This window comes from Eimeria necatrix, genomic scaffold (genome assembly GCF_000499385.1).
Source record: "Eimeria necatrix Houghton genomic scaffold, Enh_scaff76, whole genome shotgun sequence".
Classification (NCBI taxonomy): Eukaryota; Apicomplexa; class Conoidasida; order Eucoccidiorida; family Eimeriidae; genus Eimeria; species Eimeria necatrix.
Genome location: NW_013654583.1, coordinates 3,209 through 20,704, shown reverse-complemented (window position 1 = coordinate 20,704; position 17,496 = coordinate 3,209). Strand labels below are relative to the sequence as shown.

At 44.7% G+C, this 17,496-nt stretch overlaps 3 protein-coding genes across 3 annotated transcripts; 2 read left to right on the top strand and 1 right to left on the bottom strand.

The window, feature by feature from the left end:
* Window positions 1-3,336: 3,336 nt before the first annotated feature.
* ENH_00075070 (hypothetical protein, conserved) lies at window positions 3,337-6,773 on the bottom strand (the record flags this gene model as incomplete). The annotated part of the gene is made up of 4 exons (XM_013582844.1): window positions 3,337-3,438; window positions 4,136-4,194; window positions 4,631-5,349; window positions 5,923-6,773. The coding sequence occupies 4 exons, from the start codon at window positions 6,771-6,773 to the stop codon at window positions 3,337-3,339; spliced, it is 1,731 nt and encodes a 576-aa protein (XP_013438298.1).
* Window positions 6,774-7,261: 488 nt separating this feature from the next.
* Window positions 7,262-11,137, top strand: ENH_00075060 (Chromosome III, complete sequence, related; the record flags this gene model as incomplete). The annotated part of the gene is given in 6 exon segments (XM_013582843.1): window positions 7,262-7,815; window positions 8,159-8,243; window positions 8,899-8,973; window positions 9,587-9,687; window positions 10,578-10,602; window positions 10,607-11,137. Coding segments are annotated over 6 exon segments (1,371 nt in total).
* A 1,176-nt stretch (window positions 11,138-12,313) lies between these two features.
* ENH_00075050 (clathrin-associated adaptor complex small chan, putative) lies at window positions 12,314-14,295 on the top strand (the record flags this gene model as incomplete). Its single annotated transcript, XM_013582842.1, has 3 exons — window positions 12,314-12,543; window positions 13,345-13,489; window positions 14,161-14,295. The coding sequence occupies 3 exons, from the start codon at window positions 12,314-12,316 to the stop codon at window positions 14,293-14,295; spliced, it is 510 nt and encodes a 169-aa protein (XP_013438296.1).
* Between the last annotated feature and the right edge of the window lie 3,201 nt (window positions 14,296-17,496).

The following is a 17,496-nucleotide window of genomic DNA, read 5'->3' as shown; positions in this document are numbered from 1 at the left end:
ACCCTAGAAGGGAGGTTTGGGACTTCAGCAAATTCTCTGTGGGCCTGCTGCTGTTGTTCAGGTTCCTCTTTTATCTCTCGCCTTATTTATCATTTATTTATTATTTATTTATTTATTTATTTATTTATTTATTTATTTATTTATTTATTTATTTATTTATTTATTTAGGGTTTAGGGTTTAGGGTTTAGGGTCTATGGGAGCGGCAATCTGCGCTGCAGCTTTTCTGATTTTTGATTTGCTGCGTCACTTCTCTTTCTTTTTTCAATAATTCCATTTTAATTACTTTAATTAATTTAATTTAATTAAATTAATTAAATTTAATTTAATTAATTTAATTTAATTTAATTAATTAAATTAAATTGAATTTAATTAATTTAATTAAATTAATTAAATTTAACTATATTAAATTAATTATTTTAATTATTTTAATTTTGCAGATTCATGACTGCCGAGAAGACAGCGCCATTTTGTTTTCAACTTTCGGCATTTATTTGAAAGGCGTTTTCGACTCTGCGGTGAAAACTTCAAAACAATTAAATTAAATTAATTAAATAAATTAAATTAATTAAATTAAATTAATTAAATTAAATTAATTAAATTAAATTAATTAAATTAAATTAATTAAATTAAATCAATTAAATCAAATTAATTTAAATAATTCAAAATAATTAATTCAAATAATGGCTTCAAGCGGCAAATGAAATCTGTAGACTTCTAGACTTGCATGCAGTCGTGTGTTAGTTTTGCTGCCAGCAGCAGCAGCAGCAGCAGCAGCAGCAGCAGCAGCTGCTGCTGCTGCTGCTGCTGCTGCTGCTGCTACAGCTTGGCGCAGCGAGCGCAGCTGTTTAGACTTGACCTATGTGGACTGAGCAAAGGCGGGAAATATAAATAAATAAATAAATAATTAATTAATTAAAAAAAGAAATAAATAAAAATCAAATAATGCTTTTTGCTGCTGCAGGCAGCAGCAAAGAAATAAATGAAAAACAAATTTTGCTTTTTGCTGCTGCAGGCAGCAGCACAAGTGCTGCAGCTGTCGAGGGGCTCTGAAGTCTTTCAGCAAAATTTAAATGACTTGCTTTTGGAGCGGCTCAGAGTGGCGTCAGCCACCCCTAAACCCTAAACCCTAAACCCTAAACCCTAAACCCTAAACCCTAAACCCTAGGCCCTGGGGGCTCCCGCGGCTCCTTGCTGCAGCACAAACCCTAGCTTTTGTGGCAGCATTTAATTTGCTGCTGATCCTTTGCGTTCGCGGCCACGCAGCACTCAGTGCAAATTCAAAGAAAAATTCAAAACAAAAATGGAAAAAAACTATTTTTTAAATTAAAATTAAAATTAAAAAATAAATTTGCTGCTTTTATTTTCAGAAATCCTTTTAAAAACAAAACTGCTGCGCTGCTGAGGCGGGACCCTTCGCTGTGGCTCGCGCGGCCCCTCAGCCAGGTGTACAGACACAGCATGCAGCAGCAGCAGCAGCAGCAGCAGCAGCAGCAGCGGCAGCAGCAGGAGTTGCTGCTGCTGCCGCTGCACTTTAGGGCCGAAGGGATGTAGGGGGGTTCATAGGTAGTGCTGGCGGCGGCGGCGAAAGCAGCAGCAGCAGCAGCTGCTGCTGTTGCTGCGCGCGCTGCTGCTGCTGCTGCTGCAGCTGCTGCAGCTGCAGCAGCTGCTGCGGCAGCCGCTGCAGCGGGGCAGCAGAAGCAGCTAAATGCATGCGTTCGTTTGGGGCTGCATGCATGCAGATGCTGCTAAAATATGCTGTCTTTGACGTGCTGCACTTGCCTGCGGCCAGCCGTTGCCTGCGTTTTTCTATGAGTAAGCATTTCTGTCTGCAGCAGCAGCAGCAGCAGCAGCAGCAGCAGCAATAGCAGCAGCAGCAATAGCAGCAGCAGCTGCTAATTTGTTGCAGTTGCATGCATTGGAACACCGCGGGCAGCCTGCGGCACTCCCAGCTGTACGTACACCCCAGCTCCCCCTGCTGCTGCTGCTGCTGCTGCTGCTGCGCTGCTGCAGCAAAGGAGCAGCAGGTGGAATGCGCCCGCTGGAGCAGCAGACACGTCGACTACTGCCTCCTCAACCGCCAAAGAAGCCCCCAGCAGCAGCAGCAGCAGCAGCAGCAGCAGCAGCAGCAGCAGCAGCAGGGGCAGGCAGTTGCCACTCATCCCGGAAGCGAAATTGAAGGAATTGTTGCTGCTGCATGCAGCTCGAAATTAATAATTAAAATAAACACGGGAGACCCCCAAGTTGTTGCTGTTGCTGATGCAGCAGAGGCTGCTGCTTGCCTCAACAGGACGCGTCAGCAAACCCTAAACCCTAAACCCTAAACCCTAAACCCTAAACCCTAGCGGGCGGATCTGCAGCACCGGCTGCTGCAGCTGCCTCCGCCGCAAAAAGGAAAAATGCAGTTGGAAAGAATTAATTCAAAATGGCATTAATGGCAATAAAAGCTGCGAGCAGCAGCAGCAGCAGCAGCAGCAGCAGCATGGCAACAATGGCAAAAAACGCCAGAGTAATAATATGAAAGTGAATGCTAATAATAATAATAATAATAATAATAATGATAATAATAATAATAATAATAATGATAATAACAACAATAATAATACTAATAATAATAATAATAATAATAATAATAATAATAATAATACTAATAATAATAATAATACTAATAATACTAATAGTAATGATAATAATAATAATACCAATAATAATAATGCTAATAATAATAATAATAATAATAGTAATAATAATAAATTAATAAAAATAATAATAATAATAATAATAATTATTATTATTATTATTATTATTATTATTATTGTAATAAATAATAATAATAATGAAATGTTTCAATTTGCTGCTCGCAGCAAAAGTGGGAGACAAACTGAGGCTTCTCGTCAAGGCCAAAAGAGCCCGCAGCAAGGCAATTCTAGTGGGCGTCTTGCCCCCATAGCAGCAGCAGCAGCAGCAGCAGCAGCAGCAGCAGCAGCAGCTGCTGCTGCTGCTGCTGCTGCTGCTGCTTGAGGCGCGTAAGCAACAGCCGGGAGGGAGGCAGCTGCAGCGACAAGGCGCGACCTGCTGCTGCAGTAGCTGCTGCAACAGCAGCAGCTGCAACAGCAACGCGGGGAAGAGCCTAGCTCGGCCTAGGGTTTAGGGTTTAGGGTTTAGGGTTTAGGCCATTGGGGGGGCTTATGCCGGGGCGCACTTTGAGGGCCTCTTCTTCTTCCATTAACAAATTTTCTGCCTGCGGATCAAAGGCCAAAATGCATTTAAATGAAACAAAAATGTTTATTTATCAAAGTGAAAAACATTAAAATTAAATAAAATGTTTTTGCATTTCTTTAATTCGTTTTTCTGCTGCGCGGCGGCTGCGCTGGGGTGTATAGACAGCTCGCCTGACGCTTCGCCGGCTTCGCAATGAAGAGCCATCCGCCTCTTTCTGGCTGCAAAAAAGAAAATAAAAATAAAAATAAATAAATAAATAAATAAATAAATAAATAAATAAATAAATAATAAATAAATAAATAAATAAATGCATTTAATTGCCAAAAGTATTTCGTTTGGGGTTGGTTTGGCTCGTTTTGCTGCAGCAGCAAGTGGCGTTCAGTTGCTGCAGTGGTTTTAAATGCGGAGAAGAAATAAAATAAAGTAAAACCATAAATTGCATTTAATTATATAAATAAAATAAAATAAAATAAAATAAAATAAAATAAAACAAAACAATAAACTGCATTTACTTGTTTCAAATGTTTATTTATTTTTTAGTCGCGGACGGCGGGGTGTACGTACACCCCAGCAGCAGCGGGGTGTACGTACACCCCAGCAGCTGCGGCGCTGCAGCAGCAAAGACTTCTCTTTAGTTTTCTTTTTGAAAAGTAAACAAATATATTTGTAATACTTTGCATAAATAATAAACATTTATAAAAAACTAAACAAATATATTTATGATTAGATAGATAATCCATAAATATTATGCCCCTTTTTAGTTTAAAAAAGAAATTTATTTATTTTGTAATTTTTAAATTAATTTTTTCTTTTTTCCTTTTTCTCGGACCCTCTGCAGTGTACATACACCGCATTTATCTGCTTTTCTTTCTAAATTCTTTTTTATTTTTATTTTTATTTCTTTTTTTATCTCACCGGCTGCAGCAGCAACTCGGGGGACTTCAGCAGCAGCTCGTTCGTCTCCAGCAGCTCCCCTGGCGCAGCAGCAGCAGCAGCAGCAGCAGCAGCAGCAGCAGCAGCAGAATCAAATTTCCTTTTTCAAAGGGCAAAAAATAAAAGAATTAAGCTACTTAGACATTTTGCTGCTGCTGCTGCTTCTGCTGGTTTTGCTGCTTTTGCTTCTGCAGCTGCTGCTGCTGCTTTTGCTGGTGCTGCTACTACTGCTGCTGCTTGTGCTGCTGCTGCTGCTGCTTTTGCTGCTGCTGCTGCTTCTGATGCTGCTGCAGCTTCTTCGCGAAGCAGCTGCTGCTGCTCTAAGTGGCAAATTCCTGCCCCCCACTTTGTGTTCTTTTAATTAATTTGTCGAATTAAATTTATTTATTGTTTTTACTTTATTGTTTTATTTTATTATTTTTATTTTATTATTTTTATTTTTATTTTTATTTTAAAAAAACTTTCTTAATGACCCACCTGCTACACACCCAAATATATCCGCTTGTACCTCCGGGGGGCCCCCATTGTGTGCAGCGCAGCAACTTTGCTGCTGCTGCTGCTGCTGCTGCTGCTGCTGCTGCTGCTGCTTCTGCTGCTGCTGCTGCTGCTGCTGCTGCAGGGTGATGGTGCCTAAGCGCATGCGCGGGTGCAGCTGGAGGGCCCCTCTTTTTCTTTTTCCAGAAGCTGCGGAGTTGAGGACTTCAGTTTTGAAATTAATTTTAAAAATATTTTTTTCTTTTTTTTCAAAATTCTTTTTTTCTTCTCTTTCCTCTTTTTCTCCAAGAGATGAGGAGTCCAGCAAGGGGTTTGGGCTCTCCGCTGCTGCTGCTGCTGCTGCTGCTGCTGCTGCTGCTGCTGCTGCTGCTGCTGCTGCTTCTGCTGCTGCTGCTGCTGCTGCTGCTGTTCCCGCTGCTGCTTCTGCTGCTGCTGCTGCTGTTCCCGCTGCTGCTTCTGCTGCTGCTGCTGCTTCTGTCGGTCGTCCCGCCGCCGCTGCTGTTACTGCTGCCTGTCCTGCTTCTGCTGCTGCTGCTGTCGCTGCTGCTGCTGCTGCTGCTGCTGCTGCGTCTGGCGCTGCAGCAGCAGCTACATTTGAGTTAAAAGTATTTTGGATTTCTTTTTTATTTTTTTCTTTTTCTGAAGAAGCTCGAAAGGCCGCCAGCAAGAAATGGGACTGGGCTAAGGCAACAACCATGAGGCTGCAGAAATAAATATTTAATTCAAATAATTAAATTAATTAATTAAATAATATTTTTTAAATTTAATTAAAATATTATTTTAATTAAAAAATAATAATAATGGAGTTGTTTAAATTCAATTCGAAAATATATCACTAGTTCCAGAAGAAAGCGGAAAAAACAGGACAGCTACGCGTTGATCTGCGCTGCTGCTGCTGCTGCTGCTGCTGCTGCTGCTGCTGTTGCTGCTGCTGCTGCTGCTGCTGCTGCTAGAAGGCCATTTGTCTTTGTGTCTCAAGAAGCCCAAAGGAGGAACAACAAACAAAAGGAAGCATTCTAAGGAAACAAACAAACCTCGAGTTGCCCTTCTAAACCCTAAACCCTAAACCCTAAACCCTAAACCCTAAACCCTAAACCCTAAACCCTTCTCACCCGTTCTGGTGTACGTACACCGCGAAGTCCGCGTTGCTTTTGTTGTTTGCATTTAATAAAAACTTTACTTTGCAATATCTTTTTGTCACTGAGGGCAGCAGCAAACCCCAGCAGCAAAAGGGGGCCCCCCGCAGCTGCTGCTGCTGCGCTGCAGACACAAACCCTATGCTTTGCAGCTCCTGCAGCAGCAGCCCCTTAAACTTCTCCAAGGGGGGCCCCCCGGGTTGGGGGGCCCCCTCGGGCTGGGGGCCCCCGGGGGGCCCCCCACACTTGGGGGGCCCCCCGGGGTGGGGGGGCCCCTCCGCTTGGGGGGGGCTCCCGGGCTGCTGCAGCTGCTGCTGCTGCTGCTGCTGCTGCTGCTGCAGCTGCTGCCGCTGCTGCTGCTGCTGCTGCTGCTGCAGGGGGCCCTCCCCAGCCCCGCTTGCTGCTGCTGGGGGCCCCTGGGGGGCCCCCAAGGGCTGGGGGGGGCCCCCTAACTCGGAGGCCCCCCAAACTTCTCTTAGAGTTGCTGCTGCATCTTGGCCTTCTTGGAGGGCCTTTGGAGTTGCTGCTGATAAATCCAAAGAGAAGCTGACAAAAGAAACGAGACGCGCTGCTGCTGCTGCTGCTGCTGCTGCTGCGGCGGTTGCTGCTGCTGCTGCTGCTTCTGGTGGGCTCGCTGCTGCTGCTGCTGCTGCTTCTGGTGGGCTCGCTGCTGCTGCTGCTGCTGCTGCTGCTGCTTCTTCAGCTGCTGCTGCAGCAGCTGGAGCTTCGGCTTCTCCTGCTGCTGCAGCAGACGCCGCAGGGCCCTCCCCCCCGTTGGGGTGTACGTACAGCGCAGAGGGGGCCCCCCTGGGGCCCCTCCTGTGGGGCCCCCTGGGGCCCCTTCTGGGGGGCCCCTGGGGGCCCCGGGGGGCCCCCCCGGGGGGCCCCTTAGTTGCTGCTGCCTCCTCTGCTGCTGCTTCGTGCAGCAGCAGAAACTCCAGGGCGGCTGTGGGGCCCCTGCTGCTGCTTGGGGTGTACAGACAGCTCATGGGGCCCCGCAGCAAACCAGAAAAACCCAAACCCGCCGATTTGCTTCGACAAAAAAGAACTATTTGAATTAAAATGAATTAAAATGCATATTCAAATATTAAATTCGCATTTAATTCAAAAATCAAATAAAATAAAATCCAAATTAGAAGCAAAACAACCGGCGGGGCCCCCGGGGGGCCCCAGGGGCCCCCAGGGGCCCCCAGGGCCCCCCAGTGGCCCCCAGGGGCCCCCAGGGGCCCCCCAGGGCCTTGAGGGTCTCGAAGTTGGAGGAAAATATATTTTTTGGATTAAATGAAATAAATAAAATGGGATTTAATTAATTTTGTGGATATTTGAACAAATGGAAGAAAATAGTTTCGAAAGTTGGGACTCTGGGGTGTCGGTACAGCCGAAAAAGCGGAAAAACTTGGAGTTTTTTGGCGAATTTGAGTTCATTTTTGATTATTTTTAAATCCAAGTTTTATTTTCTTTTAAATGAACAAATAAAATGCATTCTTGTCGCTTTTTGGCGCCCCTTTTGGGCCCAAAAAGGGGCCCCGGGGGCCCCCTTTGGGGGGGGGCCCCCCGGGGGCTGCGCATGTACCCCCCGCCCCACAACAGGCGCATGCACAGACACCCGGACCCTGCAGCAGCAGCAGCAGCTCCTCCTCCCCACATTCCCCTGCCGCCGCCTGCCCAGCAGCAGCAGCAGCAGCAGCAGCAACAGCAGCAGCAGCAGCAGCAGCAGCAGCAGCAGCAGCAGTGGCAGCAGCTTTCGTTTGCAGGCGCTCCAGCGTCTCCGGCTGCAGCGGCTGTTGCGGCTCCCACCCCTGGCTGGCCCACCGGGGGCCCCCTGGGGGGCCCCCTGGGGGGCCCCCTGGGGGGCCCCCTGGGGGCCCCAGGGGCCCCTGGGGGGCCCCCAGAGGGGCCCCCAGGGGGCCCCGCTTTGACTGATATTATTAAGGGCCATGTGGCGGCGCAGCGGTGGATGCAGCAAAGGATGTGGGGGGCGCTGACGCGGCGTCAGTGGCCGCTGTTGGAGCGTTTGTTTTCGAATTACTGGTGAAGGAAATGGAAAAAAGGGGATTAAATGGATGAAATTGATGGAAATAATCGATTTAATTCGATTAATTGGGTTTATTTTATTCTTTTATTCGTTTATTTCGCTTAATTTGGATTTAATCTCATTAATTTGGTTCATTTTGTTCTTTTATTCATTTAATTCGCTCCAGTCGCCTCTTTTCTCCGGCGCTGGGGTGTATGGGCAGGTGGTGTACGTACAGCGCAGCGGAATGAACGTTTTGACTTTTAACATTTCATTTAATTTGAATTAAAAGTTTTAATTTTTATTTAAATTAATTAATTTAAAACATTTAATTCCATTTATTTGCATTTGCGCATGCAGGCGCTGCGGGCTTAACTATGACGAGGTCACTTACACCCTAAAGCTGCATGCGTACATTTTGAACCACCGGGCCAAGCCCGAAAAGGTGGAAAAAGAATTTTAATTAATTTTAAAGTTTAATTTAAAATATAATTAGTTTTAAATATATTTAATTTTAAAAAGATAAATGTAATTAATTGCAAATAGAACGTTATTTGCGCAAAAAGAACAAAAGGGGAAGCTGATGGGAAGAAACTCGAATTAAATTGATGTATGTGAAGTTAGATGAATAAAATAAATTAAAATTAATTAATTTAAATTAATTGCGGCCAAATAGAATTAAACAAAAAAGAAATAAACAAAAAACAAAATGAGCAATTTGCCACAATACACCTGAGCGGCCTGGTGTACGTACACCTGAAACGAAGCCAGTCGTCGCGGTGTTCGTTTTGTTCCTTCATTTTTATTTGGACTTCTCCAATCTCTATTTCTTTGTTTCTTTTGCTTCATTTGTTTAGTTTTATTGTTTTATTTAATTCATCTATTTGCTGTAACCGCAGCCAGTGCAGCAACGGGCGCAGAAGGAAAAACTGAGGGTTTAGGGTTTAGGGTTTAGGGTTTAGGTAGCTGGAGCAGCGCCAGCGGGGCTGATGTGCTGCTGCGCAGACGTTGAGGATTCATTTAATTGCATTTTAATTGTATTTTAATTCATAATTATATTTTAATTCATTAATTCATTTTGTTTTGATAAATGTCTTCAGGCTTTTCTGGTTTTGGAAGAAATGAAAGCAGCAAATATGCACCCGGCGATTGTGCGGCTGAACGAGGTGCTGTCTGTACACCTGAAACGGCGCTTGCTTCTGCATGCTCTCTTTTGTTTATTATTTCTTTTTGTTTGCTTTTATTTGCCCTTTAAATTCATTTATTTTTAATTTATTTCATTCTTTTTTCCATTTAAAAGCAGCTTTCAGCGAACTGAAGCTGCACTGGTGAACCCAAAAATGCGAGTGAAGCTTCAGGTGTCTGTACACCCTAAAGCTGCATCTTCTTGCTTTCTGCCGAGCTTCTAATGTGCACTTTAAATCCTTATTTATTTTTTACATTGATATATTTATAAATTAATATTACTTAGAACTATAGATCTGTCTTTATTTGCACCTTTCTGCATTTCTTTATTTGCAAATTCTCGCAAAGATAAATGCCTGGTTACGGTGTACATACACCCCAGCCCACAAAGGCAAAACGAAATTGTTTTCCTTTCTTTTCGTTTTTTCACCATTAAAGTGTCCTGTATCCCCATATATATATATATATATATATATATATATATATATATATATATATATATATATATATATATATATATATTGTGCTATATTTATTAATTATATTATTTATAAATTAGTTTTTAAATTATTTATTTTAATTTTCTTTTCTTTTTTGTCTCAGGGGATCGTCGTCTCCCAGATGGAGCTGCAGGACATTTTCTGCGCGCTGCCTTCGGCGGCTTACCAGAACCTCGCGAGGCTTTCTTTTCACAGTTCTGTGAAGTAAAACAAATTAAAATAAAAAATAATTAAAATAAATTAATCTAAAGCAACTGAATTCACTTTAGTTTAATTTAAAACTAATTTAAATGCTAATTTCCAGAAAAAAGGAGAAAAAATGATCCAAAATGACTTTCTGGAAACGAACTAGCAAACAGAATTTAAATTTGTTTTTAATATTTCTAAAAAGAATTTATTTAATTAAATATTAGTTTGTTTTAATTACATTTCCTAAGATTGAGTTTTGTTTAATTAAACATTTATTATTTAATTATATAGTCTAAAAAGGGTTTTATTTAATTAATCATTTATTTATTTTAATTTTTTATTTCTTTCGCTCATTTTCTTTCACGGGCTTCTTGGCCGTGCAGATTCAGGTGTACGTACACCTCACACTTGCTTTGGCCTGTATCTTCCGTCCCTCAAATTATTTTATTTTTATTTTTTTCCTTTTAACTTTTTAATTTTTATTTTGTTTTATTTTATTTTAGGGTCCAAAGACAGAGGCGCATTCGGCTGAGGGAGAAGCTGATGGCAATGCCTCAAGACGAACTCTTCGCACTCTCCTACAAAGTGCTGCTGCTGCTGCTGTTGCTGCTGCTGCTGCTGCTGCTGCTACTGTTGTTGTTGCTGCTGCTGCTACTGCTGTTGCTGCTGCTGCTGCTACTGTTGTTGCTGCTGCTGCTGCTGCTGGCGTCCCGTCTGCCGTGTGGCAGTCTCTCTTCTGCTGCCGTTGCCGCTGCTGCTCTTCTGCTGCTGTTGCTGCTGCTGCTGTCCCAGTTGGCTGTGTTGCAGCTGGCGACTTTGCGCTGCTGCTGCTGCTGCTGCCGAAGCTGCTGCTGCTGCTGCTGCCGAAGCTGCTGCTGCTGCTGCTGCTGCTTGTGGCTGTCAGGACGTGCTGGCGCTGCTGGACTCCACTGAGCGCTCACTTTGCTTCCCAGAAGCTTCTCTGAGTCTCATTGCTGCAGAGCAGCAGGCGGAGTTTGCTGCCATTTCAGGTGTACGTACACCTGAAAACCAGCCCCTAAACGCCCCCCTCTTGGCTGCACTGACGGAAGCTTTGGGCCTTCAAGAAGAACTTTCTGAGAGCAGCGCAGCAACAAGTCACGAGCTGCAGCAGCTGCAGCAGCTGCAGCAGCTGCAGCAGCTGCAGCAGCAGCACGGGCTGCAGCAGCAGCACGAGCTGCAGCAGCAGCAGCAGCTGCCGCTCGCAGAGCTGTCCAGACACTTGAGCGACCTCGACGAAGCAGAAGAGGGGCCCATTGATGCCGCAGAGTTGGAGTGTATGTACACCTCAGAGGAGGCGATGGGGGCCCTCCCAGGGCCCCCACCAGCTGCTGCTGCAGCAGCAGCAGCAGCAGCAACAACAACAACTGCTGCTGCTGCTGCTGCTCCGTCTCTGTCCGACCTGCAGCCCCTAAAGCCCCGCAACAGCCGCGGCCGCGGCAGCTGAGCTGCAGCTGCATGCATTTTAAAAAAGAATTAATTTTTAAATTTAATTTTTGAATTAAATAAAACAAATTTATAATATATATAAGGCAATGCATTTATAAATAATGTGCATTTTATTATATCTTGGTTAAAGTCTATGATACTTAGAAACTGCATTTGTAACAATTGCATTAAATTCAAATGCAATTTTCTAGCTGAACAGCTGCAGCAGTTAACTAGTCAGCAGCAGCAGCAGCAGCAGCAGCAGCAGCAGCAGCAGCAGCAGCAGCAGCAGCAAAGGGAAGCCAGAGCCTGTATAGAGAAGTAGAGAGAAGGGAAGGGGCTGCGGCGAGGCAAGTGAGGAGCTGCTGTGCGGGCTAAAAGGGCTCAAAGAGAAGCTTAGATAAATAAATAAATTAAAGAAAGATTAAAGTTTAATTAAAAAGAAAAAAGAAAGGAAATAATTCGAGAAAAGGAGAAGTTCCTGAGGCGCCAGCGAGCGCCAGCGGTCGGGTGGGCTGTGTCTGCGCGGCAAGTTGCTCTTTTTTAGAATAAATTGTCCATAAATTGATGAAATGGAGTTTTAAATTTAAAATAAAAATGAATTTGAAGATAGTTTGCGTGAAAACTGAACGGGGGGAGTAGCAATTTCAGGTGTATGTGGACCTGCCGCTGACCGCATGCGCCGCCGCGCAAGATCGCGCGAGTTTGGGAATCTTTTCCGGATTAAAAGAATAAATATTATTAAAATAAAGTTCTATTCGATGAACTTGAACAGAATATTTCTTTTTTTCTGCATTTGCGTCGCATTTTAGCAGTGGATCGCCGCCGCGAACTCGCGCGACACCCGGGCGGTCCGGACTTGCAAAAACTTGAATGGATGGATTTTTGCGATTTAAAACTTCTTTTGGACCATTTTTTCTTTTCTTTTCTTCTTTTCCGGAGGATTTGGAGTTAATTTCGGAGTTGGGGCTCCGCGCTGCGCTCAGTTAATGCCCCAACTTGAACAGGAGGAATCTCGCTGAGTTCGGCCTCCCCGGCGCTGCAGACGAGCCGCTGCTGCTGCTGCTGCTGCTGCTGCTGCTGCTCGTTGCTGCCCGCAGCGCAGGCGGTGGCGCTGCTGCAGGAGCTGCTGCGGGAGGCGCTGGTTGCTGCTGCTGCTGCTGCGGCGGGCGCAGCAGCAGCAGCAGCTGCTGCCATGTTCCACTTCCTGCTTCTGGTGTCTAGACAGGGCAAGGTCCGCCTCTGTCGCTGGTTCGGAGACTGCGAAGCAGAAAAAGAAATTTCTTCTTTTTTGCATTTTGCTGCTCGCAGCGCAAAAGCTCGAAATGAACTCATCAGAGACGCAGCAGCAAAAGTGCTGCAGCGCAACGCCAGGCAGTGCAACGTCATTGAGTGGCGCGAAGACACCAAACTCGTCTTCAAGCGGTCTGCTGCTGCTGCTGCTGCTGCTGCTGCGGTGCTGCTGCTGCTGTGCTGCTGCTGCTGCAGTGCTGCTGGTGCGGTGCTGCTGCTGCAGTGCTGCTGCTGCTGCAGTAATGCTGCTGCAGTGCTGCTGCTGCTGCAGTGCTGCTGCTGCTGCAGTAATGCTGCAGTGCTGCTGCTGCTGCAGTGCTGCTGCTGCTGCAGTACTGCTGCTGCAGTGCTGCTGCTGCTACAGTACTGCTGCTGCAACGCTGCTGCTGCAGTGCTGCTGCAGTGCTGCTGCTGCTGCAGTACTGCTGCTGCAGTGCTGCTGCTGCAGTGCTGCTGCTGCAGTGCTGCTGCTGCTGCAACACTGCTGCTGCTGCTGCAGTGCTGCTGCTGCTACAACACTGCTGCTGCTGCTGCTGCTGCTTTGCTTCTACTTGGTGCTGATGCACTTGCCAGCTGGCTGTTTTGCTGTTCCTGTATATTAGTATATATATTATCTGTATGTAATATATAAATATATATATTATGTATATATATATATATCAAAATGCTAGAATTTGAAATCTTTTTGAAGTTTTATTTAATTTTTGATTTTTAATATTTAATACTTAAATTTAAATATTTAATATTTGATATTTAACTGAAATAAAATCGAATTGAGACAGCGAGCTCCACGCCGCCCCCAATTAATTGACATATATAAATAAACAACTAAATAAATAAATAAATAAATTCATTAATTAATTAATTAAAATAAATAAATAAATAAATAAATAAATATAATAATTGCTTTTGCTGTTTGTTTGGCTTTTGCAGATACGCCAGTCTGTTTTTCATCGCCTGCGTGGACGCGAACGAAAACGCACTTCTAGTTTTGGAAGTTGTGCACCATTATGTCGAAGTTTTGGACAAATATTTCGGAAATGTTTGCGAATTAGATTTAATATTCAACTTCCACAAAGTGCGCGTTGAAAACGCGCGTTCAGAGCTGCCTGTACACCCCAGGAGCTGCCTGTACACCCCAGGAGCTGCCTGTACACCCCAAGCAGCTGTCTGTGCACCTGGGACTTCGCGCGTGTTTTTGTTTGAAATAAATCTGCAAAAGTGGTTTTATTTTTTTGTTTTGCTGCATTTAATATTTGGGACTGGCTGGGTGCAGCATTTCTCTTCTGCTGCATGCAGCATTAGGTTTTGCTGCATGCAGCACTGCCACTTTGCTGCATGCAGCAGCAAGTTTGTTTGCATGCATCCTCAAGTTTGTTTGCATCTTCTTTAACTTTGCTTGCATGCTTTGCATGCATCCTTCACTGCATGCACCCTTAAATTCACTTGCATGCATGCACTTTGCTTGCATGCTTTGCATGCATCCTTCACTGCATGCACCCTTAAATTCACTTGCATGCATGCATGCACCTACAAATCCATTCGCGTGCATGCACGTTCAAATCCAATTGCACGCACGCATGCATGCATGCATGCATGCATGCACGTTGAAGTTGATTTGCACTTATGGATGCATGCATGCATGCATGCATGCATGCATGCATGCAAGCACTTATGCATGCACTTATGCATGCATGCACTTATGCATGCATTTATGCATGCATTTGTGGTTTGGTGGGTCGCATGCAGGCGTACTACTTGCTGGACGAAGTGCTGTGCGGGGGCGAACTGCAGGAGTCGAGCAAAAAGGCCATTTTGAGAATTGTCGGCGCCCAAGACGCCCTCACTGAAGAGACCAACGCAAAACCCTCCAAACTCCACTGAGCTGTACAGACACCCCAACGCCACGGGGTGTACAGACACCGCAGCTGCAGTGGGGTGTACAGACACCCCAACGCAGTGCGGTGTACAGACACCCCAGGAAAGTGGGGTGTACAGACACCGCAGCTCCACTGAGCTGTGCAGACACCCCAGCTGCAGTGGGGTGTATAGACACCGCAGCTGCAGTGGGGTGTACAGACACCCCAACGCAACGGGGTGTACAGACACCGCAGGGAAGTGGGGTGTACAGACACTGCAGCTGCAGTGGGGTGTACAGACACCCCAACGCAACGGGGTGTACAGACACCCCAGCTGCAGCAAGGTGTACAGACACTGCAGGTGCAGTGGGGTGTACAGACACCTCAGGGCAGTGGGGTGTACAGACAGCTCGGGGAGTGGGGTCTGCAGACACCGCAGGGCAGTGGGGTGTACAGGGGGGTGGGTGTACAGACACCTCAGGGCAGTGGGGTGTACAGACACTGCAGGTGCAGTGGGGTGTACAGACACCGCAGGGCACTGGGGAGTACAGACAGAGCAGCCACAGGGAGGTGGACTGACACCGCAGGGCGCTGGGGTGTACAGACACCCCAGGGCAATGGGGTGAAGAGATGCAGCAGCTGCCGTGGGGTGTACATACACCGCAGTGCAGTGGGGTGTACAGACACCCCAAGGCACTGGGGTGTACATACACCGCAGTGCAGTGGGGTGTACAGACACCCCAAGGCGCTGGGGTGTACATACACCGCAGTGCAGTGGGGTGCAGCGGGGTGTACAGACACCGCAGCTGCAGCGGGGTGTACAGACACCCGAGTGCGCTGAGGTGTACAGACACCGCAGGGCAGTGGGGTGTACAGACACCGCAGGTGCAATGGGATGTACAGACACTGCTGCTGCAGTGGGGTGTACAGACACCACAGGTGCGCTGAGGTGTACATACACCGCAGTGCTGAGGTGTACAGACACTGCATCGGCGCTCAGGTGTACAGACACCGCAGGAGCAGTGGGGTGTGCTGAGGTGTACAGACACCGCAGCTGCGCTGGGGTGTACAGACACCGCAGCTGCGCTGAGGTGTACAGACACCGCAGCTGCGCTGTTTTGGTCTTTTCCGACTGCGGCTTTCGAGGCCAGCCATTTTAGGAGAGAATTAATTGCAGCAATTTAGCAGCACTTCAGTTTGAAAAAGAAATGCAGTTTCTTTTTTAAATGCAATTTATTTCCTCATTTAATTGAAATTATTATTTTTGTTTAGATGCCCTTCTTTAGTGTCTTGTTGTGTTTGAAGGAGCAGCTGAAACGCGTTGCTGCAGCACTTGCTGCTGCTGCTGCTGCAGCGGCAGCAGCAGCTCGAGGCAGCAACAGGGCCTGGTGGCTGCTGCAGCAGCAGCAATGCATAGCAGCAGCAGCAACTCGGAGCAGCAGCAGCAGCAGCAGCAGCAGCAGCACTTGGCCTCCCTATGCATGCGCGCTTCCTACTTTACCTTCTTACAGTGTAAAGCCTCCACACGTGCATGCACACTATATATATATATATATATATACATATATATATATATATATACATATACATATATATACATATATATATATGTATATATTAGATACTTACACATATCATGCTTATATGTGTAAGTATATATATACATATAAATATATGTATACATACGTATATATATATATCATTTATATATATATATACTTACATATACATATATATATATGTATATATACATGTACATATATATATATATATATATACATACTTATATATATATATATTGTATATATATATATATATATATATACATATATATATATATACTTATACATATTATGCTTATATATATATACATACTTACACATATATATATGTATACTTATATAAGTATATACACTTCATGTATATACTCATATATATATACTTATATACGTATATATATATATACATATACATATATATACATATATATATTAATATATATATTTATATACATAAAAGTGCATAGAATTGCTTGCATTTATGTGTTGTATAAGTGCATGCAAAAGGAGAGTTTGAAAAGAGTAAAAAGAGCAATTATATAAACGCATGCAGAAGCAGCAAAGGGTTTGTATTTGCTGCTGGGTGTGCAAGTAGACAGCGAGGGTTTGCAGATCTGGGGGTTTTGGGGGTTGTTTTCCGTCTTTCTGCTGCCGTTTGAAACAAAAAATAAAATAAAATGAAATAAATAATTAAAAGAACTCCGAAAAGCGAAAAAAAGGGAAAAAAGAAAGGTGCAGATACACCCGGGGGCCCCCGGGGGCCCCCAAGGTCCTGCGGCGGCGACGGCGCCGCCGCCGAATTTCAATTTGTTGAAAAGTTTTGAATTTTTAATTTAAAATTTGAAAATAAAATAAAAATTGGAATATTTTGAAGAATTAATTTGCAAAATAATTCAACTGCGGGCTCGGGAGGCCCGGGGGTTCGCCGAGGTGACCTCGTGGCGGTCGCGGGCGTTTCGTTGCGGAATTTCGCGGATTTTTCCCCTTTTTTGGATTTATTTTAATTTATTTAAACTTTTTTTTGAATTTTATTTCATTTAATTCCACTAAAGATCCAACTTGGTCTTTTTTCCGGCGTTGCTGCGCGAGATCAGCCCGGGGGGCCCCCTGGCCCGAGACGCGATCTGCTGCTTTATTTTTCCGTTCTTTTCCACTTTTTTGCAAATTAAAACATTTAATTGAATCCATTTAATCAAATTATTCATTTAAATTATCCATTTGACGCAAACAAACTAACATTCGCCTCGCTGCAGCCACAGCCACGCGGTGTGCTGCTGAGCAGCTAGGGTTTAGGGTTTAGGGTTTAGGGTTTAGGGTTTAGTGAGGACTGGCCGAGGCTTTTTTCCTCGTTCGAAGCAGCAAAAGCAGGGGGAGTCTGGAGAAGAAAAAGAGAAAAGAAATGAAAAAGAAGTTCAAATAAACTGAACAATTAAATAAATAAATAAAAATAAAAAACTGAAATTCAAAACTGAAATATGACTGAGGGGGAGCTGGAGCGCTGCAGGCTGAGCTGTCTGTACACCTCGCTGCGGCGCGCGGCGGGAAAACGCGAAGTGCGAAAAAAAGAGGAAAAGAATTAATTCTTTTTGATTTAAACTTTAAAAGAATTAAATATTTTAATTCTTTTTAAAAATAAACTTCATTTAATTCCAAAGTCCTTCAAAATG